This window comes from Phasianus colchicus, chromosome 14 (assembly GCF_987193195.1).
Source record: "Phasianus colchicus chromosome 14, bPhaCol1.hap1.1, whole genome shotgun sequence".
NCBI lineage: Eukaryota > Metazoa > Chordata > Aves > Galliformes > Phasianidae > Phasianus > Phasianus colchicus.
In genome coordinates this window covers 1,717,833-1,743,422 of record NC_143449.1, presented here as the reverse complement: position 1 = coordinate 1,743,422, position 25,590 = coordinate 1,717,833, and the positions used below count along the sequence as shown (strand labels likewise).

Genomic DNA, 25,590 nt, shown 5'->3' with positions numbered 1-25,590 from the left:
TGGATAGACTAGGCCAAGGTTAACTGTATGAGTTTCAATAGGGCCAAGTGTCGGGTCCTGCATTTTGATCACAACCCCAGGCAACCCTACAGGCTTGGGGAGGAGTGGCTGGAAAGCTGCCTGATGGAAAGGGACCTCGGTGTACAGATGGACAGTTGGCTGAATATGAGCCAGCACTGTCCCCAGGTGGCCAAGAAGCCCAATGCATCCTGGCTTGTATCAGCAATGTTGTGGTGAACAGGACCAGGGAAGTCATCCTGCCCCTGTGCTCGGCACTGGTGAGGCCTCACCTCGAGTGCTGTGTTCAGTTTTGGGCACCTCAGTACAGAAAGGACATGGAGGTGCTGGAGCAGGTCCAAAGAAAGGCAGCAAGGCTGGTGAAGGGCTTGCAGAATATGCCCTATGAGGAGAGACTGAAGGAACTGAGACTGTTCAGTCTGGGAAAGAGGAGGCTGAGGGGAGACCTTACTGCTCTCTTCCAGTACCTGAAAGGTGCTTACAGTGAGAGCGGGGTTGGTCTCTTCTCACTGGTGACAGGATAAGGGGAAATGGCCTCAAGTTGCACCAGGATAAGTTTAGGTTGGATATCAGGACAAACGTCTTTACAGAAAGGGTTGTGAAGCACTGGAATGGGCTCCCCAGGGAGGTGGTTGAGTCACCATCCCTGGATGTGTTTAAAATCCGTTCGGATGTGGTGTTCAGGGGCATGATTTAGCGGAGATTTGTTAGAGTTAGGGTAGGATGGTCAGGTTGTGGTTGGACTTGATGATCTTTAAGGTCTTTTCCAACCTGAGTGATTCTATCATTCGGTCATTCTAAATTGTTCCATAATACTGGAAAACCAGTCTCAGCCTGTAATGTACCACATATTGGAGCACTAGCATTATTCTTATTCATGTAGCATACATACATAGTCCATTTGTAAAACCCACTGTTCACAGTCTCCTGCTGCCACTGAAGGCAATAGTGAAACTGCTCTTTAAGGCCACTGGGAGACATACATGCTCTGAACCCCTGGGAAAAATGATTTTATTTTCCTTCCATGTTAGAGTAGTCAGACAGGGCCATGCTAAGGTCCTAGCTTTGAACCTCCTTAGTTACTGAGACAGGAGCTCTTGACATAGAACAGATACGAATGCCAGCCAGTCTGGTTTCCATTTATCTGAGAGTGGCCTCCATGAAAAAATGAACTACTACATTTCTGAGCCAAGCACTTTGGCCTCCCTTTACTTCTTACTTCAGTACTTGACCATGTTTTCCCATAGCTCTTTGAAACATCTCTTTCAACTCTGGAACATATTTGCAAGGGGGGGCAAAGAAGTTAATGGTAGAGATTATTCACTCTGTCCAATATGGTATGTGACAATGTTGGCCTGCATTATCTCTGTTGGTCTATTTAATGTCTTATCCCATCTGTGGCTCATTTTGTTTTCCACGTGTTCCTCAATAACTGCCCAGATATAGAAATTATGTTCTGTTTTGTTCTCATTTACCACAGACTGCCTTTGCTGAAATGTTTAATTAATCACTTCTAAAGACCGGTCAATATACTGTATATTGTTTTGTTCATCCTTAAGTCTGTATTTCTGTCATTGAAACAAACAAAAATCTAGGACTTAAAAGAAAAGAAAAAGCAAAGAAAGCAGGTTGGAATAAAATCCCATAAAATTAGGGTTATGAAATACTGGCAGATTTGTTGCCCCCATCTGTGTCAAATTAGTCCACGGTGATGATTGTTTACAAACATATGTATCACATGAAAAGGACAGAAAGTTTTTGTAGGTCTGGAGAGTTCAAAGCATCTCTCATCATGAGATCTTTCTTCCACTGAATTGAACTGGGTTCAGTTCATTTCACAGCCTAGTAGGAATTTTAATGAACTAAATCTGAGTTGCTCCATGACTCTAGAATAATTTAAACAGCATTTGGGACATCATTAACTTATGAGAACTTATTCCCAAATACCACAGTGTTGCATGACACACAACCTTTCCAGTGCTATCATTTGAAGGGTGATCCCAAAGGTGGCCCTAATGCTGACAGACTCAAAGTCTGTGCCACGGAACGCCTCGTTGGGTGGACACTTTCACTGCACTGGTACTCTTTGTTTGACTCTCATTCAGAGAATCAAAATCAAGGCAAGATCTCACTGCATAATTGAATAGCACTTCTTAAAAGGCAAATGGCCTTCATTTTTTTCTAGCCATTATATACTGAGCTGTTCAGGAAACATGACAAGGTAGAATATGCAGCTAGGCATTAACTAACATAGCAAGTCATCAAAATACCAACAAAAACAAATAAAATGATGGAAAAGTTAAAAATTAAAAATAAACACTAAAAAAAAAAATCCCAAACAACAAAAGGAGGCATTATTCCAACTATCATTGAAACAACTGAAGTTGGAGAATTTACCTCCCAATTACTATGTGACCAGCTATTGGATAGAGTTGACAAATATTTCCTCTTCTTTCTTTTGCCTTGGAATTGGCACTGTTCTGCTTTTGGAAGAACAGGAGCTCTTTCCAGACTGCTTGGCACTGCTGTAATTGACAATTTTAGGGCAGTAAATTAGCAGGGCTTTTCATGTTTTTTTACTTCTAATTTTAATCAGACACTTGGCACACCAAACCATACACTCTCCCGTGCAAGTTCACAGTGCCTCCATAAAAATGCCTTCATTGAAATGTAACTTAACTTTAAAAGAGTCACACAAAAGCAATGCGCTGACTGAATGTGCTAGTACAGCGCATTGAGAGACTGTGAATTCCAATTTCAGCCATGCCAGTCATTTGGCATTAAAATATGCACCAGCTGTGAGTGTTTGGATCTCGATAAGTCAGAGTGTGCTGGAAAGCTGACAAGATACTGCTGTGAAAATGTTTCCAGCCCCTAATCTCTGCTCTGTCTCTTCTTTTCCATATTTTGCTACCCATGTTGGTGTATAATGTAGGGAGAAATAAATGCAAAATCCAAGGAAGATGTGCATGGAGTGACACCAAGTATTTATAGAACTTGCAAGATAGTGCTGTCACTCACATGGGTCTAGACTCTGCTTTGGTGGATTGTTTCTGGTCAACCTTTCTAAATTGCTAATTTATTTACCTCACACGGGGAAGAACTCTTTATTAGAAAAACTGGGAGATATAACATTGCTAGGAAACGGAGGGATAATGGAAGTGAAATCCACAGTCTGTCCTTCAAACTGGGACACCAGGTACTGTCAAAGGTGTTGAAAAATGAGTCTTGAAGTATTTTTGGACTGATTTATCAGTAGGGCACATCATTCTGTAAACCCTAATTTTAAGCAAATATGTCTTTCCCTTCTATTATTTATTTATATCCACATTAAATCTCCTATACAAACCGCCAGATTATAACCTGCTGAGGAGGGCAGAGCAGTATGCTTCCCATCTGTTCTGCTTAGCCAGCGAGATGCTCTGGATCTTATCCTCTATTTTCAGTCTTCCTTCCTGATAGCAACGATCTACTAGTTCTACAACAGGGATAAAGCATTGGTGGAGAAGGCTGCACTTTCACAGCCTAAACAAAGCAAAAAGGACTGCTTATAAGCAATAAGCCATTGTTTGTTTTGTGGCAGTTTCAGCTGCTTAGAGGTTGATCCCAATGCTCTTTGAAGGGTAACTATACTGTTCAATTATCCTCCCTTTTTTTTTCTTTTTCTTTTTCCCCAGTTTCAAGGGATACAAGAAAGGTCAAGATGCAGAATTATGGGAAGCCATGGCCAGCGTACAGTCCTGCACTGCCTGGGAGATGACAACCTGCAGAAGGGTAGGAGGAGCTACGGGATAACTCCATGCCAACAGAAGATGTCTGAATTCTTTGCTATTTCAATGAAATTCTTGAAAGATGGGAGGATTTTTAGCTTAGCTGTATTAATGAAAAAAAAAAAAACAACCTCATAAACACTCTGGCATGAAGAGAATTTCATCCACTAAGGCAAGACAATTATCAGAATCATGCATTTATACAAAGGTGAAACTACATTTCCCATCTGGAGCAATGTTATTCCAGTAATGCAGCTTCAGGTACACACTCTCCCACACACTCCATCCAACTCTATGCACACACTCACACTATTTACTCACAATTTTGATGAAATACTAATTAAGTAGGAGGTAGATACCAATTACAGAACCTGACTTAAAAAAAAAAAAAAAAAAGAAAGAAAAAAAAAGAAAGGAAGCCTGCTATAGTAGATCCCTTTTTTTTCCCAGTGAGATCTACAAGATAAAAATGCAATTTAAGGTATATGCACAAAATTCAGAGCTGGTCAATGCAATGTTTTATAATCAAAATACTGTTCGACAAATTCAAAGGTCACCTTGTATAAATCAGATAGAGAAGCAAATTTTTTTTTGCTTTCTCATAGAAATAGACACACACAGATGCCTTAGAGCTAGTGTCTGGAAGGTTAAAAAAAATAAACGCAATCAGGTGCAACAGTTAAATCCAGGGGAGTTTCCCATTTCAAGTCAAGCTCACAACAAACTAATCATGATTCAAATCCACAATGAATGCTGCTGAAATAGCACACAATGTAAAAAATAATTTTGAATTTCCTAGTTTGTATTAGCACTGATCTGTTTTGTACACTCTAGAAGTATAACTCAGAAATTGTATTTTGTACTAACAACTTTTACTTTTTTGCAAAGAATAAATTAAAGCATTTTCAAAAGCATGCCAGACTCATTAACTAGTTCCATTAAAATGTAAAAGATGACTACATACGTTTGCCTCACTTTGGGCTTACAGCTTTCTACCTTAAAAATGCTATCACGTATTATCACAAACATGGCTGGAAATAACATCTATTATTGATATTCCTTGATGTTTCTCATTAGAAAATCCTGCTTTAAATTGTTTAGAATTTACCTAAATTATAACTTTCAAAGTGGGTATTTTAGAGATTTTCTGTCAAAATATTTCTGTCTTTTCTAAGAATATGATAAGGGAATATATCTGTGTCAATAACTTCCAGCAATTGTTTATTGAACATAAAAAACTAAATTCATCTATTAAAAACAAACAAACAAACAAAAAAACCATACACATTTTGGAAAAAAAAAAAAAAAAACTTGAAATCTATGAGAAGACTAATTCATACTGACTCTATAGAAATCTACTGGCATTTAGCAGTTTATTATCAGTCCCATTCTTCACAGACCAGTTTATTCATCAAAGCTGGGCTATGCTTTATTCCAGAATAGGGCTACTGCCAACTACCCACCTGGCTACAGTGACTTCCCTCTTAGGCTCCCTCCTCTACCAGGTCAGGAGCTCCCTTTCCTCATGAGAAGGCTCACATTCCCCCACGCAGAAGATGATAGCATGCTCCCTGGTTAGCTTCTCTAAGTTGAAGCGACTTTAAGCACTTCAGTCCTTTCACTCTACTGACACCTCCAGTAGGTAAGGTCAGTGCTCCGGGACAGAATTGTTACATATTTCATTTTCTATTCAAAAGATATACAATCACCTTAATAAAATATCCTTACACAATTTTTCTGAAATATCTTTCAGTGGTCACACATCACTCAAAAGTGAGAAAATGCTAAATTTAAGCTTGCTTCTGTGACCATAACTCATTCCTCCTTTTGTAAGAATTATTGTAGTCTTTCTATTTTCCCCACGGGATCAATTTCATCCAGTGCACAGCAGGATTCACGTTCACTAAATGAGCAACGATTCAATAATTTTTCCTTCTGTCACTGTTCATTACCAGTCTAGAGCCTTATTTTTTGCATATTATTTAGACCAACTTCTAAAACTGCATTATATCTCTGTGTTTGTCAGTGCAGTATCAGACCATTTGCAATACATTATTTGACTTATTTTCAGTTTCCCCGCAAGATAAAGGAGCTCATAATTCTCACTTAGAAATTGCAAACTAAGGCATGGTGTCCTATTGTGTATGTTGTGGCATAAGCTAAAGGAGTTCTATAATATGAGCTGAGTAGTGGAAGGGGAAAAAAAAATAAGAGTAGCCCTGTATGTGTAACTACTGATCACACTCACAAATCAGAATTGTACCCATGTCCAATTATGCATTCCTATATAGAATTAATCAAACCTGCGAAGTCCAGCCTGGAGAAGAGAAGACTGAGGGGGAATCTTATCAATGCATATAAATATTTAGTGAGTCAAGTGGCTGTGGCCAGGCTCTTTTCAGTGGTGACAGAACAAAGAGCAATGGACACAAACTGAAACACTGGAAGTTCCTTATCAACCTGAGGAAAAACTTCTTTATTTTGAGGGTAACAGATGCGGACCCCATGATCTGCAAAGGCAAGGCACCAGTGACACTTGTGCAGCCAGGCCAACTGTCTGGTTTGAAAAGAACTGCCAGCTCGTGAGGACGCTTGTCTGTAACAAGGAAATGCATTGATGTCAGTAGGGGTAGAAAACAAAAGTTACACAAGACCCACTACCACCTGAAAGACGGTGGTCCATCAACAAATATATGCTGAGCAACTCGCAAACTGAGTTCTCAGCTAAGCTTCCCACCAAACAGAAGCCAGGCATGGTTTGGTCAAAATGCTTCTCTTCTACACCCACATTTTAAAGCAGCTCTATTCTGACAGCTACCTTGGCTGCTCAGAACGAACCTTGCTGCGGCTTCGCAATCACTTCCAGCCGGGCACACATGCATGCTGCAGGCAGGGCTGGAGCAGCTGTGCTTTCCATGAGAAAGGCAATTCCATTAAGCTAGCAGCTGTGAGTGGAGTGAGAATTTACTCTACTCTGACTTTATTTTCTGTGATTTTATCTACTTATCTTTACTGAATAAAGCAATTCGGGTCTGATTTTATTGTGGCATTGCTCAGACTAACAGGTGTCCAAATTGCAGGAGTCTCCTCTGAAACTGAAAGAATTTGAAAGAATTCAGATTTCTTTTGCTTCTGGCTTTTTTTTTTTTTTTTTTTTTTTTTGTTCTTTATGAAAGAGATTCTTCAGAGAATAAATCCGCAAAGCAGTGTTTGTTTCTTGTGGTACTAGCACTAGATATTAATTGGTAAGAGTAGCAAACCCAGCCCATTATTATTATAAATGTAGAAAGAATCTAAAAAGGGGATTTCTTGGAGCGAGCATACCAAAAATCTCCTTGTGATACTAAGCCCTAATCTGTGTGGGCTGACAGTGCCACCACATTTACTGCCTGCTGACAGCTGAGTTAAGAAGTGTAACACTATGATCCAGAAGTGTCAAGATTGCTGAAATTTATACTGGGATGTGTGGTGTTTAGCTTGTTGACTCAGCTGACACAGGTGTGTTAGAGGAGCAGTATCATAAGACAGCAGAGGCACTGTAATTTAGCATTAAACTATTTCTTTTGGGAAACACTTTTGGTGCTTTCTTAGAAAATATATATTTTATACTAAGTGCGGGAAAGTGATATCTTCAGCTAAAAGACAAGCACATGTCTGTTATCACAGATAGAGAAAATGTAGTAGAGAGAATGGGCAAGAGAATGATTTAAGACTCTGAATTATGACGCTATCTTCCCACTCCCTCATTCTAACTAAGCCTTGGAAGACAAAGGGTTTCAACTCTTGCAGTGAGCGGCATGCTTTCAGAGCTCACTTGTTGTCCCTGAAGTGAGCAACAAGATGACCAAGCATCAGAACATTAAGATGTGGAGAGATCTGAGAACCTGCCTTATCGAAAGTATAGGGCTATTATCTGATCAGAGGAGAGTCTGTTCAGCACAAACAGTTGAGGATATAGTTTCAGACTGAGCTGTTCCAACACTCCAGTAGATATAACAGTAGCTCTCTACCATCCACTTTGTCAAATCCCTTGCAATGACTGTAAGGTTCTCTGTTAAGATCAGTGATTAAAAGGACCTCGCTACTTGAGCAGCTATTAGCAGAATGTTTTCTTCTTTTTTTTTCCCTTTGGGAAATTAAATTAGTCCAAGTTGGGAAATTATTAGGGTACTTTGACACAGCCAGCTAACAAATCTGCTGCTTTGAATCACTCAGAAAATACAGATTTGTCTTCTACTGAAATTTTTCCAGTATAGATGACTCAAAATTTGGAGAGGAGATGAGGAATCTCCTGTCCTACCCAAAGAACTATGAAATGCTTTGCATTTGCTTTGCCTCAGGGACCTCTTGATATCAGATCTAACCTCAGAAAAAACAACAGACAACCTTGGAAATTCATGACAATGAGCTTACTGAGCTACTGATACACATACCCTGGCTTCCTACTGCTCTTTTCTTTGTTTCCAAGAACACTAAATTCTCACCAACTAAACTTTGGAGTAGGCTACATTTTAACAATATTTGCATGGATGTTGACCCTACTGCAATGAATTCCTGTGTTTCCTCATCAAACTGAGTACCAATCTGTGCAGATGTCGAATTTCCTCAGAACACCCATGGTTCAGAATATCCTACAGGGAATTGAATCACCTCAGACTGAGCAAGAAATTAAATGCAGATCTCTCATTATCTAGGTATGCACTTGGACCACCGACTTGTGTAAACCCCACTGCCCAGATGCTATCCTCCTGAATGTATTTTCAAAGAGGAAAAAGGAGGAAACAGGCTGTTATCAGGCTTCTTCACCACCCTATGGTCAACTCACCCCAAAATGTATAGAGTCAGTCTCCCTTAGTCCCAGCACATCTGTGTAACCATGTTAAGATTGTTGCTACTGAATGAGCAGATGTTGTAAGCTCTGCAACTCATTACTGCTTCAAAGTGTGAACCTTGCAACCTGATCTTGTGTACACTGGAGCAATTGAGAGTACTCCAACTAGCCACTCAAGAACAAACTAATCTGTTGCGCAGGTTCTGTATTCTTGGTCTTCATGGAAGAGGATTCCAGCAAAATATTACAGCTTTACTGCTGTCAGTCAGAAAATTGATGTACCACACTTACTAAATGCAAGCCATGAGAGCTTTTGAAGAACTGGAAGGCCAGTTTTTTTTGTCTGTTAGTTTGTTTTGTAAAACTACTGCTTTTACTACTATATAGAGAAAACACGTTCCACTGAAAAACTTTTGGAATTGCCTCCAAAGGCAATTCTACCTAGTTCTTTGGGTAGGACAGGAGATTCCTCATCTCCTCTCCAAATTTTGAGTCAGAAAACATACTTCTTGAACTCACATGTCTCAGGATCACCTTGAGTCAAGAATGTAACAACCTATGGACAAGCCTGATCAGACATATAAGAAATGATAACATAAACATGTTAGAGAAAAATACATTAGTACAGGAAAATTTTTTAAATTAGCATGACATGAAGAACATAAGCAATTAATTTCTTCTTTCTTCTCTATACAGGAAAGGACATAATAAATTTTTAGCTATCTATACCTGTATCTACATATTCCAACCTACATTTAGATTCAACTTGCATTTTTCTTTTTGGGCTTGAAATATTTCACTGGCCTATCAGTTTCAGACAAAAGAAAATTACTGAAAATTCTCAAGTATCCTAGCCAGGCACATGTTAACATGTTAACACGTGGCTTATCATAGCATATGTACAGAATGCCACTTATTTTCAAGGCTCTGTAATGACCACATTTTTGTTTTAAGAGCATGTTGCCTACAGACAAAGAAATCTGAAGTTGTCAGTCATTACATTCATGTTACCTGAACATCTTGTTTTTTACTAGTTTCCATGCACAAGCAATATCAACATCTGTTTCAAGGATCTCTGCTGGAATTGGAGCTTCACACAGCCAAATTGCCTATGTTTCCACTGAGGAAACAGCTATTTACTTTATGCAGCCATCTGGGCTCTAAACAGTATGTTTTGTTATTTGTGATCTTGTTTTCCAGGGTTTCTTGCACAAAATTTAATTCCTTCGTAACTTTCTTCTATAAATGACATTTTTTTAAAAAAATTGAACTTGTGAATGAGTACTTTGCAAGAGGCTTATGCCATCAGTGTAAATTCTTACATATTTTGGATATAGAGCCAAACCTCAATTGCAACAGTTCTGATGATCTATATATTCCCCACCTCCCTCATGGAATTACACATGAAAACAATATTTACAAAGCTCTCTCCCAGCTAGATGAATTACATATATTGTTGTAGTTCAATAATTCAGGATGACACTGGTGAAGTCATTCACATGGTTTAAATATGTATCCCTGGAGTCTCAGAGCCCTCACCCCTTCTATTTAAAGAAAGGGACAAACTGCAAAGGCTAACAGCACGAACACATATGTAAAGCTTTACATATAGGTCATGAGAGAATGGACATGACTATACTGCCTCTGCTAAGATAATGATAGAAATGCAAAAGATTTTTTTTTTTCCCCAACATATCTCAGATTTTCCCTCAACCAATTTTAGGCTCCAAGCTACACGTCATAATTCAGAAAGAATCAGGTACCTTGGAAGATCATTTGTAGAGATGGTAAGAAATCCTAAGTCACAGACAAGAACAAATGAGTTTCCTAATCCCTTATCATCACTCTCACAAACCAGTTTGTGCTATGCTATGGAGCTCACAACCTCATACAAAGGAACCAAGGCCCAAGCATCTTCAGATTTGCTCTTAGTTCTCCAGACATGCAACCAATGTGCCTTTTTTATCCACAAGAGTCCTTTGCATCATAGATATAACACTCCACCATTCCATGCAGGTGAATCAAAAAATCTTTTTTTTTCCCAGGAAACTATTCCACACAGAGTCAACACACTAATCCATCGGCAATTCCTGGTACACCTCTTTTCTAGTCACAGCTTGCACCAAGAAAAGCTGCCTAGCACTTTCCATCAAGAGTTAGTTTTTTTCCTATTAGTGCTCTGTCAAGGAGGCCAATCACACAAACTAAGTAACACTAACCAAGCTGCTCTTCCTTTTATGCAAAGCCATGAAGGGATAAAGCAAGTAATAAACTGTACCACAAACCACACAATGCTAAGGAAACTGGGGAGTGCTTGGCTAAACCAGTCAATATAGACTCACTCAGTTTACTCTCCTGTATCTCACAGTCTAATAAACAGGAAGAAAAAAGCCATGCTTTCTCCACTCTTCATCCACTCCTAAGGCTCTAAAAAAGGAGATACCAAATTTTAGTAGATACAGAACATACTGCTGTCAACTCCCTGGATCGATTTATTTTGCTCAACTTATCCTGACCATCATTTTGTGTTACTTGCTGTCCTCATTAACTCTGCACATCCCAGACTGTTTCTGCTCTCATGTCTTGTTCTCTAACTTCCTTTTACTCAGGCTCAGTGGCCTAATCATCAGGTTCATCTGCTTTACCTGTATGCAGTGAGCATCTTAGAGATTAAAGTGTTATCCAGAACTTCCATAATGTTTCGTAGAACCTTAATTCTGGTCTTTTTATGTTGCTGGCATGTAGTCCCGTCCTCCAAAGAACCACTGTACCCTTTCAATATGACAGACATTGAAGGAGGAAGATATCACATATTCAGAGTAATGCATTAAAAGTGAGTTTGCCTACACCAGGGTCAACAAATTCACAGCATTTGTGAGAAGACAGTAAAGACTTGTAAAACTTGTAAAGAGATGAAATCTTTTTCAGCTGGTTGAATGAATGAATGAATGAAGAATTATTCCTTCCTCTGAGGTTAATCTCAGCCAAACTGGCACATTTGCCCCCTTGCACAGTACTGGGAAATATGATTCTGTAATATGGGTAAAACATATCTGGGTGGCATTCTGCCACTTTAGGAGTCCTGGCTGTGAGAAAAGTTCAACCTCTTTTCACTCTTTTCTGTGACAAAAAAACATTGGTCTCATAAGAACATTGTTACGTTTTTTTATCTGAAGTCACTGAGTTTAGGAAAACAACAGCTAAGAGGAGGCTAACTTTTCTGGGCGATGCAGCAAATTAGATCAGACAAGCCAGTTCACACATTAGTAGATAATTAACAGCTAGGTAAGGAGGTGAAAGGCACAGGCTGGAGGGCTGTATGATGCCTGCTAGTGCACTATCGGGCTGAAGCAAGAGCTGCTCCGATTCATTGCAGAGTATAAGCAAACTCTCTATAAAGTAGTACACATTAGAAATAAGTGCTCACAACATTTTTACTGTCAGAAGTGCACAACATAAAAAGTTTGGAAACCCTAAGGACCGGTGTTCCAGGTAGCACTAGCTGAACTCTAAAAGCACAAGTAGTGTTGAATCAGGAAGACAGCTGTAGTAGGTAAGTGTTAGTGCAACTAGCTATTCTGCTCACTAAGCTAGTACTAGGATTTGAACATCAGCCCACTTGGAGAATGCAGTACTGTAACCATTCCTCTGGATGGTAAAAATACATGCAAAAACAAGAAAAATTCAGCTGCTTTTTATACCTCTTGTTGCTGTTTCACAATAATATATGTGAGGTTCATTCTGTAACTACTATTACCTGTCAAGATGAGCTACAGATGAAGCATTCAACTTACCTTAGTGCTCTGTGCAGGCTTCACAAATTCTGAGTGTGTCATTCAATATTGTCTGTGTGCTTCTTTATTAACAGTGTAATCAAGTAGAAAAGCAATTGATTAAAGAAAAAAAAGTTTGTTGAAGTAAAAGAGAAATAAAGTTGTTGCTGTAGATCACAACAATTCCTTTGGACATATATTTGCATACTTAACAGTACAAATTATTTGATAGATAGTAACAGCTCTTTTAAAACTCCTAGGTCTAATACATGAATACGTGGTCTCAAGCCTGTTAATGTGCACCACTGCTACTACAGACCATGATGGCTGCTCTGCAGGTGTCAGCCTAGTTTGTTCAAATCCATCTTCATGCGAACAAATCTTGATTAGTTCTTAGCTGTCAGTGGACAATCTAAGCTGACTGCTTGGTGTCATAGCTGAGCACTGTCTGAGCATGAAGGTGTAGTATTAAATCAATTATGAACAGGCATTGCTGATGGATCGCAGGGAAATCAAAATCAAAGTTAACAATGGAGACACTTACCACGTATTTACAGAGGATAAGCAACAAGAAAACAAAAGGATGAGAGACAGACTATTATTCTGTTTAACTCTGTACTCAGCTAGTTTAAAAAACTATAAGGAGCCATTAAGGCTATGCTTGTAGCTAAAAGGCTGCAGTGGCTGCTTGCTACTTTCCCTTCTTTGCTCAACTGACTGCTGATAGGGAACTATATCATAGAATGGTTTGGGTTGGAAAAGATCTTTAAGATCATCTCATTTCAACTCCCCTGCTAGAGGCAGGGACACCTCTGGCTAGACCAGGTTGCTCAAAGCCCCATCCAGCCTCACCTTGAATGCCTCTGAGAAAGCTCTGCTACGAACAGAGTGGCGTCTCCCAGGGGTCTGTCTTGGGACTGGTGTTCTTTAACATCTTTATCAATGACATCTTTACCAATGTCATCTTTATCAATGACATCGATGACGGAATCGAGTGCACCCTCAGCAATTTGCTGACGACACCAAGCTGAGTGGTGCGGTCGACACGGTTGAAGGAAGGGATGCCATTCAGAGGGACCTCGAGAGGCTGGAAAGGTGGGCCCGGGTGAACCTGATGAGATTCAACACGGTAAAGTGCAGAGTTTTGCACTTGGGCCGGAGGAATCCCAGGCATCCCTACAGACTGGAAGGAGAGGTCCTTGAGAGCAGCCCTGTGGAGAAGGACCTGGGGGTCTTGGTAGACGAAAAACTTAACATGAGCCAGCAGTGTGCCCTTGCGGCTCAGAAGGCAAATGGGATCCTGGGCTCCATCAGAAGAGGGGTGGCCAGCAGGGACAGAGAGGTGATTGTTCCCCTCTACTCTGCTCTTGTGAGGCCCCATCTGGAGTACTGCATCCAAGTGTGGAGCTCCTGGTACAAAAAAGGGAGCTGTTGGAGAGGATCCAGAGGAGGGCCACAAGGATGATCAGGGGACTGAAGCACCTCCTGTATGAGGACAGGCTGAGGGAGCTGGGCTTGTTCAGCCTGGAGAAAAGAAGGCTGCGGGGTGACCTCATTGCAGCCTTTCAGTACCTAAAGGGAGCCTACAAATGAGGGGAAATGGTTTTAAGTTGAGGGAGGGGAGATTTAGGTTGGACGTCAGGCGGAAGTTCTTTACAGAGAGAGTGGTGAGGTGCTGGAACAGCTGCCCAGAGAGGCTGTGGATGCCCTGTCCCTGGAGGTGTTCAAGGCCAGACTGGATGGGGCCCTGGGCAGCCTGGTCTAGCATTAAATGAGGAGGTTGGTTGCCCTGCATGTGGCAGGGGGGTTGGAGATTCATAATCCTTGAGGTCCCTTCCAACCCTGGCCATTCTGTGATTCTGTGAACAAGGGCATCATCCATTGTAGCAACATGTTTGGATGCAACAAGCACACTCAATGGGAGGAACACAGGCATCAATTCCTTTTCCTGTGTTGTGGCTCTTTGGCACTTTTTTTTTTTTTTTTTTTTTTTTTTCAGCTGCACTGTATGTGCAGACAAGTGATTTTACAAAGTCACTTAAAATGGTATATCTCATATATAAGAAATGCATGGGGTTCAGAAAGTAAATATCAGCTATTCTTAAGTGCAGGCAAAAGCTAGTATAAATGCCCAGAAAATACAGCTCTATGTCTCTACCACTTTTTCCTCAAAATACGATTCTCTGTAATCATGTCATTCTTTTTTTAGACTTTTTTTAGACTTTTGCTAAGTACTGAGGGAAAAGTGGCTTCCTCTGGTAAGGGGAGGAAAATGCCTGTTGCTGGGAGCTAGCCACCATCCTAAGTCTAAGAGGTATTAAAGCCCCTAAAATTTTTATTGCCAGCAGAGCCAGTTAGGACCAGTGTTTTCCTGACAGGCACTCCTATGTAAAAACCTACTTCCCAGCAGTTTTGCAGACGTACCTTCCAGCTAAAGCAGACAAAGAATAAATGTCCATTATGATTTCATTTGAGAAAGATATTGTTACTGTTCCTCCAGTCCCTCCCACCCACTCCCATCTTTTTTTTGAGTGGGTGGGAGGGCACAGCTTGGGGAAGATAACCTTCCCCCCTGTCAGGAAATAGTCATTTCAAGGCAAGACCTTAAAACTGATGATTTTGAAAGTTTTCTCAACTGCCATGCTGTTCTGCTCCTGCATTCCTGTGGTGCCAACAGATGAAGTTGTAAGTCTGCTCGCCTCCCTGCATCTAATCCTGATACTACTCAGCAGCAGGGAAGGTGGGCAAATGTTCACTAGCAGTTGTTGGCAAAGAAACACAGCAGGAATTAAACTGGATGATGCCACCACATGTGTAAAACAACCATTTGAGCAAATGCCGCTGTAGAAGCATCTTTAACCAGTATAACAGAATGTGCTGTTAACCTTTTTCTTCCTAGCTAGTAGTGTTGAAGAGTTATGATTAATTGCAGCTACACTGTTTTTGGTTTTTTTTTAGTGAAACTATTGATAAAAAGATGATTAATGTTTGCAGCATTCGATGTGATGGACTTTTATATTTGACCACAGTAACAATAATAGATTTTAAAAGAAAAACAGGAATGAGATCCTGGTGCACTATGATAAAATGTTCTACATAATTTTTAACAATTATTTCCCTACGATCTTTCTTCTCTTCCTTTATAGAGGCACTGCAGATCTTTATTTGACGTATCCCCAGCTCAGATGTTTCACAATCTAGCCACAGTGATTTTACAGCATTTGAGGACTGTTGTGAATGAAGGATCCAAAACAGTCATTTTCCATGCTTATCCACTGTTCATGAGCTAAATCTGTCACCGACTGTGTCATCAAGATAACCGGTCAGCACCAGCCCAATAACAGCATTTTTCCAGGCTCTCAGGTTCCTTGCTTTTGACAGTTCTTTATACAGACCCATCTTTGATAAGAGAGTCCCTCTCTTGAAGTTAAGCTGTCATTCTCTAAAGCTATCAGTTTGACATCTGTGAAATACAACTTGAAAATCCAAAATATCAGCTGACAATGCATGGAGCACTCAATCTTAGGAATGGGAATTAAATTTTTCCTGTCACTGCTTGAGAAAGATGCAAAAAGATGAATCACATAATTAATTGCAATTCCTTAATATGCTTAGTTACTGCAGTTCATAAGGCCATGTTTGATTGAAGACACTGCCTTTCAGTAATGCTGCTTTCTACCTGGTGCTCTGCTTAGGAGACAGGCTCTCCTAATGGGAGAAGTATGTAAAAGCTTCCCTTCCTAGCTGTGTAATAAGGCCTAAGCACAGGATGGTATCTGTTCTTTTGCTTGGTTTGGTTCCCCCATGACATGTTTAGATCAAGTGCCTTAAAAAAGAAAATAGTAAAAACTTGGAGCGTCTATGAGTATCTCAAATAGAACTTCAGCAAGAGGACAGTGCTAAATGACAGCCAGAAAACTTTTCTAAAGGAGAATTATTTTAATAGTTTCACTTCAGCCCAACTGATAATGTGCATACTAGCGACGAGGGCTGCTCCAGAAGTAATGCCTTTATTTTATTATGTTGGCCCACAATATCAGAGGCAGATGTTGGTGGAATGGCAGTAGGGGCTGAACCTTCCTGCCACTATTCGGTTACATTTTGTTGCTTTGTGACAGATAGCAGCAGAGGGGTAGCGTGAAAGAAAGGTGCCTGTTGTAAAAGTGTGTAAGAAGCAGTGGAAATGAATTCCTCCATGAGGAAAAAATGGCACCCATAGACATTATTTCTTGCTGAATGTTTATGGAAAGTGAACAGTGAATGAGAGCACAGTGAGGGGTAAGTGGTGCATTTCTGCAATGGCAACAACAATGGGGCACTTCCACTGGTGAAGATTTCTATAAGCACAGCATGCAGTTCATTGTTGGTGAAATATAGTGTCTTGCAGCTGAGGATTTTCTCTACCAAATAGTGTTTTGTGTGCTCTATGTCTGCTGTAGTTCTTATGGAAACAAATAGAAGACACTACCTTTGGAGCAACCTACATAGAATAATGATCTGTTCTATCTTTAAAGAGCCAAATATCAGATATTTGAAAAATCAGAAAGATAGGATGCATGGCTATAATACTTATAGCCATATTCTATTTTGAAAGGCAGCTCTCTGTAGAATTGCCATCACCTTCCCCACATTGTCTATATTGCAGCTGACACTGTCATACTTGCAAAGCTGCCAGAACAGTGATGGTGGTTGATGCAGCAAAGAAACAGCTTTTGCAGAGTGAACCTGTTACACAGAATAGAACACAGGCTCAGAAATTTAGCAGCTTGGATAGAAGATATACGTAGGATAGCAGCTTCTGGAAGGAAGCACTGACTAGAAACCATGCCTTTTGAGAAAGGACTTGGAAGAAGGGTGGTGAAACTTAGACTAGAGTATCACAGGTGTGGACTTCTTCACTTTGATCTGGCTGAAACCATTTTTTAATTTTCCAGTGTTTTGTGAAAACGAAAAATGGGAGTAGAAAGATCAGAAGTAAAACAGAGTTCTGTGGAGCCACTCACTCCCCTGGACCTTACAGGAGAACATGAAACACTTTCCAGGAGGACCTTTGCACTTAAGTTTTGGTATGCAATCCAAGCCTAGGTCAGCAAAGAATCAGAAGACCCATAATATTTAAGTATCACACTCTTTGCATGGAGAGAAGCAAAAAATATTATAAGCAATGAAATAATTCATCTGCTACATCTACACTCCCTGGCACTGTAGAATCTCAGATACGTGAAATTGGTCGCAGAATTGAACCCCAGGCCTCAGAAACATGAAACAATTTGCCTAACCACAAAGGTTTTGCTTAAATACAGCACTGTATTTGGCTTTTTATTCTTGAGCTTTGCAGTTAACAAATTTCACTCCATAGTATTTCAAGTTCAGTTCTCATGGCTTTGAAACATTTTTGAAAATCAGATAGTGAGAAGTACCAGAATCGTGCCACAGTTTTGTCAGCAGATCTGGTGCAGCCTCTGGCTGGTGCACGAAAAGAGCAGAGGACTTCTCATAGCTCCTTCCCTATGGTGTCAGCATCCACTCTTGGACACAGCTACTGTGCACTGAGTCGGGTTGTTAAGCTTTGTATTTATTTAATCTTTGGGAAGATAAGGATAGAAGTTCCACTGAGAGGTCTTTTGTTTCATTCTGTACTGGTTCACTAGGATTGAAAGCAGATTTAGAGCCGCAGGCAATGGTTTATATCTCTTGTAAGTCTGCTAAAGCCTTGTCATTATATGCAGTATTATGTTGTCTTTTATTTTTTTTTTTTTTAAACAGAATGACCATTGCTCTATTGTATGCTATCTGCCTTCTTGTGACTTGATGAACCACGCTGTAAAAAGCAGAGACCTAATGAAGTTCTCCAGAAACCAAAACCACTGAGTGAAAAACGTTTTCCTGCAGCACCATCTCGTGGTCCTGGATTTTAGTACGGAAAGTGTCTCGGGCTGAAAGGCAGCACTCTGGCAGATTTGGAAACGGCACCTAGCACCAAGTTGTTTCTTTCACCAACTACAAAGGCATCCCATTTAAGAACACTTGTGCCTTCTCGCTGCAATGGGCCCTAATTCAGTTCTTTGGAGAAAAAGAAAGGAAAGCCAAGCTTGGCTCAGCAATGTGCAGCTTGATACACAAAAAATAGATCAGCAGATGGGAAAAGATGTGTTACAGGTGGATCTGGGTCAACTCCATATTGAAATTATTCTGTGGTACACTCGAGTCCACGACTAAAAAACAGAAACGATAAAATCATTATCAAAGTGATAATTCAGAAATTTTAATTTCTGAAATTCTGAACATAATGAAAACATCCACTTGTATGTGATGATATCAGTGCAGTTGGCCTGTAAATGAGTATTTGTGAAGTGCCCTTAAGGTGATAATCCTGACATGATTTAGCAGAGGGTTGTTAGAGTTCAGGTAGTGTGGTTAGGTTGTGGTTGGACTCGATGATCTTTAAGGTCTTTTCCAACCTGAGCAATTCTACAATTCTATATTATGTATATATTATTCTATAGAATCAGATTCTATGATTCTAACAGAATAGAATTCTATGATTCTATATTTTCTTATTCTATATTATTCCACAGAATCATATTCTGTGATTTTTATGATTCTAGCAGAATGTGGAATCATAGAATTGCTCAGGTTGGAAAAGACCTTAAAGATCGAGTCCAACCACAACCTAACCACACTACCTGAACTCTAACAACCCTCCACTAAATCATGTCCCTGAGCACCACATCCAAACAGTTTTTAAACACACCCAGGGATGGTGACTCAACCACCTCCCTGGGGAGCCCATTCCAGTGCTTCACAACCCTTTCTGTAAAGAAGTTTGTCCTGATATCCAACCTGAACTTATCCTAGTGCAACTTAAGGCCATTTCTCCTCATCCTGTCACCAGTGAGAAGAGACCAACCCCGCTCTCACTGCAATCACCTTTCAGGTATCAGAAGAGAGCAGTAAGGTCTCCCCTCAGCCTCCTCTTCCCCAGACTGAACAGCCTCAGTTCCTTCAGTCTCTCCTCGTAGGCCATATTCTCCAAGCCCTTCACCAGCCTTGCTGCCCTTCTTTGGACCTGCTCCAGCACCTCCATGTCCTTTCTGTACTGAGGTGCCCAAAACTGAACACAGCACTCGAGGTGAGGCCTCACCGGTGCCGAGCACAGGGGCAGGATGACTTCCCTGGTCCTGCTCACCACAGCATTGCTGATCCAAGCCAGGATGCATTGGGCTTCTTGGTCACCTGGGCACAGTGCTGGCTCATATTCAGCCAACTGTCCATCTGTACACCGAGGTCCCTTTCCATCAGGCAGCTTTCCAGCCACTTTTCCAAACTACAATCAGTGCTCCAGGGTGCAATTCATCCGGCCCCTTGGACTTGTGAGCATCCAGCTTTGGGAACAGGACCAAAACCATCTCATCATGGATCATGCAGGCCTATTCTATTCCCCATCCCTAGCCCCGTGCACTGGTAGATATGTGCCCAGGGAGTAGCTAGTCTTACTGCTAAAGGCTGAGGCAAAGAAGGCATTAAGTACCTCAGCCTTATCCTGATCCTTGGTCATCAAGTTGCCCTCCACATCCAGGAAGGGATGGAGATTCTCCCTAGCCCTCCTCTTGCTACTGATGTATTTAAAGAAATATTTATTATTGTCCTTTACCTCAGTTCTGGCTGGGCTTTGACTTTTATAATTTTCTTCCTGCACAGCTTCAATACATACTTGTAATCATCAAAAGTAGCTTGCCCACTCTTCCAGAGACCATAGACTTTCCTTTTGCTCTTGAGTTCCAATCAAAGGTCTCTGTTCAGCCAGTCCGGCTTCCTTGCCCGTTGGCTCATCTTCTGTGACTTAGGGATTGTCAGCTCCTGCACCTTTAAAATTACTTCCTTAAAGTATTCCCAGCCTTCCTGGGCTGGAAAAACACACACACACACACACACACCATTTTAGGCAGAAATAGCAGTTAATTCTGCAATATCCATGCAGAACATCTGCCAATTCAATTAATTCTCAAACTGGTATAGAAATTACACCTGATATAGAAATTACAATCTAAAATCAAAGTTTTTGCCTCCTCCAAGCAAAATCCTTCTCAGCTTTTAAGAACATCCTTATAATGGAACTGCCACATATGAAAGGGACAGGACCCAATTCCACATGAGGTGCTCTTAAGTACCACTCCAACAGGGAATATAAGCATTGCTAAGTCTTTTCCATCTCGTATCCTACTCTTACAGTGCATATATTTTGTTTATGTTCATTTTATTCTGCAGGATACATTTACTGCAGATGCATTGAATGCTTTCAGTTAAATACATTTGTTTTATCAGTACGTGTCCATTTGTCAGAATGTTCTGTGACATCGAAACCATTTGTGCTGTCAATGACATGTAAACAAAGGAATTTATCACCCTTCAAATCAAAATCATGAAGTATCAAGTCAAACTTACTCGGGAGCACAGCTCTCTCTCATAACTACCTTCACCCAGGAGAATGTATGTGTTTGTTGCATGCACAGTTGCAACAGTGCCCCTAAATCCAAGAAGCAGGAAATTGTTTCTACTTTTGTCAAAATGTTTGCAGACATATTTCAGAACACATAAAAATAACATCAAGAAGCAGTAAACAGATCAGATTTGGAAGGCAAACTGAACACTAGTCTCCATCTTTCTGCTGCTCAACATCAAAAATACTGCAGTTCTTTTTCTTACAAAATTATATCCCACCCATCTCTAATACAGTGCTACTGGCAATGGTTGCTATATCAAGTTTTAAAACTTCTGCATATGCTAATTTTTTGTGATGGCTTTATGCTCTGTCAGTTTCATGAGACTGCCCATATATGTACTTCAACTCTATTACACTTGGGCTTTAAGAGATGTCTTTTTTAGAGCTAGGAAAACTAAGAAAAATGTATAAACTGGGTAATCCGAGGAGTATTCAATTTCAAAGTATCACTATTCTGATAAAGGCTATTGTCTTTATTTTTCAGGTAAACAGTAAAGAATCATTTACCACTATTCTTGGAAATTCTACTACATGTATTTCACAGACACAAGGTAAAAGGGCCACTGGTTGCTTTACTATTGGGAAATTGATTTCTACTGACTTTTTTTTTTTTTTTAGGTGCCTATTTTAACTTTGTACTCTGCTGTTCAAAACTATTACACGTTCATTTCTTATTCTGCGTTACTCTTCAGGGAAACTGAATGAAATTACATTCTGGTATCACCTGCCTTGGGAGACAGGTCTCCTCAAGATCTAAGGAAGTTCTATGGTGCAGTGATATACCATGAACAGAAACAACAGCAGAAGAAATGCTACTAGTTTCCTGAAGTTCTTTGCCTAAGCATGTTGTCTTTAAAGGAACTGCCCAACAATACATTTCCTAAATCCTTTGCAGCCAGGTAAAGAATTAATTGTGGTCTCAGTAGGAATAGCACTGCTGTGCTACAGTGGTGTCCACTCCCCGAAAATAGTAAGCTTGCCACTCAGCACCAATTTAATGAATGTCAACCACCTCTTCTATCACTTCTTAATTCAGATAGTACTCTAAGGCTGACCTCTGAATTGTGAAGATGCTTTACTAGTACCTAGAGTGGTTTTAGCATTCAGGAGCTGGAATGAGCACATTTTCCCTTTCTGCATTGCCTTTTTTTTTTTTTTCCTCCCCATAAAGGAGATATGGAATGAGTACAAAGAAACAGAAATGAACAATTTCTAATGCAAAATCAATAACATTATCAAGGGTTTGACAACATTGTATTACTTTGATGCTAAAACAAATCATCTCATTTTCTAGAGCATACTCATGGTTAGCGCATAATCCTGGTGTCTTCCTCCTGCTTGAGTTCATTAACATTATTACATGGATGGTCCTCTACACCAAAAGAGAAGAAAAAAAGAAAAAACCTACGTGTCAGTATAACTTGATTAAGGGACATCTTTGCAAATTTGGTATATCAATACTCTCACTGAAGTACTTCTTTGTTGTCTAATAAATAAATATATCAGTGAGGTTATTATGTCATTGTCACCTTTAGAATGCTACAGTTTGGCAAAGTAAATAGCATTTAATGCCTAGATTACATGCATTTCAGTGTTCAGGAAAAAGAGTAGGATTTGAAGCTATGTGAAAATACCAGTATAAAATACCCTTTTCCATAGAACAGAAAAGATTTCTCAGTGACTGAAAATAGCCCCTTGTTTCCTGCAAGCAGCAAAAACCTTACTTTTCTTCTCTGTTCTCCCATGTAACCCAATTTACACATGGGATAAGGGACACAAAAATGGCAGAGATTTAAGCCTAGGACTGCAATATTCATTGAATCACTGAATGGTTTGCGTTGGAAAGGACTTCACAGTCCCCCAGCCCCACCATGTGCTGGCTGCCCAGGGCCGAACCAGCCTGGCCTTGGGCACCTGCACAGATGGAAACCCACAGCTCTGGTCAGCACTACCAGAGCCTCACCAGCGCTTGCTCTGCTCTCATTTAGCATCCCAGGACAGGAATCAAATTCTGGCAGATTCATTATTTGTCCCACAGCAGAAGCTAAAGGTGGCTTGTGACAAAAAGTGCTTTTGTGACAAAATCTACTGACTGGGAAGACAAAAGGAATTTAAGTGGCTTGTGACAAAAAGTGCTTTTGTGACAAAATCTACTGACTGGGAAGACAAAAGGAATTTAATATTGCTTATGTCTAATACTCTATATAAAATCAACAGTAAGATAATGCTAAACTGAAAGAACAAAAGAATGTTCTAAATTTAGTTTACCTTTCTCTCATTTTTACGATCCTCAAAGTCTTTAAGTCAATTTGGTAACAAGCTACGCATTTCTTCACTACTTGCTCTCTTGTTCCGCACAATTTGTTCTATTTTTTTGTTGGCTCTTCGTAAAGGATTGACACATTTACTGCAACAAATTGAAACAACAGAAGGAATTGAGACCAGATCACCTAGGCTTTAGCTGCAAAAGCCTAGCTCCAGAGAATTCAAAGATACTACTGATTTCAGGGGCCATAACATTTCATCAATCTCTTACCTTTTCTTCATGAATTTCAGTTGACCAGCTGATTGATTCATCAAATTGCCACCATTACCAGAAATTCCCAGTAATTGGTCAACTGAAATTGAAGGCCTACTTCCCATAACTGCACTAAAAATTCAACAGAACAAAACTGAGATTTTACTGATTTTTATTTAAAACCTACACAACATTGTTGAAGTACGGCATCAGTAAGTGCACCTCTGTTCTCCTATTCTTTAGAGTCTTATTCTGCCCATCATGGCTTGTGACTGTTAGTGAAAAAAAGACAAAAAAAAGCAGAGAAAGAAGATAGGATAAGACAGGTATGGGGATTACAAAATCAGAGAACATCTCAAGAAAAGAGACATTGTGCTGATAACACACACAAGGAACTGTGAAGGAACAGGCAGCATCAACTCATTTAGATATTGCTTCCTGCCTAGAAAATATCCTATGAAGAAGGCAAAATGCACAGGTCACCAGTTAGACGTGATAACTCAGCCTTGCTGATTTCGGAACTTACTCATGCTGTGGAGGAGTATTGAGACTAACCTGAGCAACATAACTTGACTGCTGTAACTCAACCTCTGAAAACTAGCAGCTTCCTTAATAAATTTTACAGGAATTCCATGCTCCTATGTATAGGTTCTCTCAGCCTGATCATGTCTTGACCTCAGCATCTGTAGGGAAACAGCCACCTCTACACAGCACAAATGCCTGCAAAAGCTTCCACATAGAGCTACTCAAGTTTGGAGTCTTTTTTTCCCCTAAAATTAAATAAATGCAGGTTCCTATGGGAAACCTTAGAATTTGCTCTACAAGAAGCATAATGGAATTAATCAATTATCCCAAATTTCATCAGAGAAAGCTCTCTTATTTTTTGGGTCAATCTAGAGAACAACGTTTTACTTCTGTGCATGTCCTTTTGTATTGTGCATGGGAGCCTCTCAACACTTACCAAATAGCACTGTTAATGAGAACAAGAATTTCCAATGAAAATAGAAGGTTTCAGACTTTTTAAAGGAATGAGTTTTGAAGCCATATCCTCTAGCAACAGTTTCTAAAACTAGTAAAATCTGATCAAAGTTAATATATTATAGGATTGCTTTTTCCTTAGAACTGAAATGTGTGATGTTGGAAATTAAAACCATTTAGCATCTGGTTAATCACTACATGAAAAAAAGAAAAAAGCAACAATAAACAAGCCATAGCAGAACAGCAATTCTAGTTTCATTGGCTATGAAAAAACCACAAAGAAGATCATTTAAACATTAATGTGAATTATCTCAAAATGAATACATATTAATTCATTTTCCAGAAAATATATGATAATTTCATGTTAATGCTTTGCCTCCTGTTTTCCATGTCACTGATGACTCAGTGTAGCTATCTGTATGCTCAACATCAGCTGTTGAGCATAGAATAAGATGTAATGTGGAGATTTTCACAGCAGGTTTTGTCTAAATGTGGCACACCATAGCAAACAGCCATCTGCTAAACAGTCACATTTCTAGAGTCTATGTGTGTGTACATGCATGTATATAATCTCACAGTCTACTAATATCTTAATAAAGGAAAAATTAAAAACTTCAGAAAAAAACCTACACAGAGAAAGACAATTATGTTACATTAACTAAGCTGTAGTATTAACCATGCTATATGAACCACCACCTTAGTGAAATAAAGCCCAATTATGTCAATATGCTCCATCTTAGTTTAACCATTTCAATACTGTACAGCTTACATTTTCCCAATTATTATAAGAATGCATACTCATGTCAAAACTCTTTGCAATATCAAACACTGAACTGATTACAAAGCACACATGGGCTATAATATGTTCTATACATTCAGTGGGAAAAACCCACTAAAAAGAGCTACCATAAAAAAAAGACGCAAAGCAACAAAAAAAATTGTTATACGTTAGCAGCATTCAAATAATTTATTTCCTTCTCTCTGAAGTATACTCTTTCTCCTTCTCTTCTACTCTCCTAAGGCCTACTACTTTGTTCTTCCAGCATGTTATTCCATCCTATACTGCATAATTCTATGTTTAGGCCTTACAAAAACTCATTTCTACTTCTTGATCCTTTCAACTTGCCTTTGCTCATTCATTTCTTCCATATCATCTTTCAGACAATTAATTCCCACTTGCACATGCCACTTTCTGTGTA

General features: G+C 39.8%; 1 protein-coding gene across 5 annotated transcripts in view; it reads right to left on the bottom strand.

The window, feature by feature from the left end:
• The window catches only part of FMR1NB (FMR1 neighbor), a 67,625-nt gene that overhangs the window by 27,974 nt on the left and 14,061 nt on the right, over positions 1–25,590 (bottom strand). For 4 of the 5 annotated variants that reach the window (XM_090150593.1, XM_031602670.2, XM_090150591.1 and 1 more), the window contains exons 6-7: positions 23,164–23,302; positions 11,579–22,267 (exon numbers count right to left, since the gene is read on the bottom strand). In XM_090150593.1, coding sequence (XP_090006719.1) covers positions 23,200–23,302 — 103 coding nt within the window. In that variant the 3' untranslated portion in view covers positions 11,579–22,267; positions 23,164–23,199. Of the gene's footprint in view, positions 1–11,578; positions 22,268–23,163; positions 23,303–25,590 lie in introns of those variants that run through there. The other variant, XR_016471231.1, reaches the window with a different exon arrangement.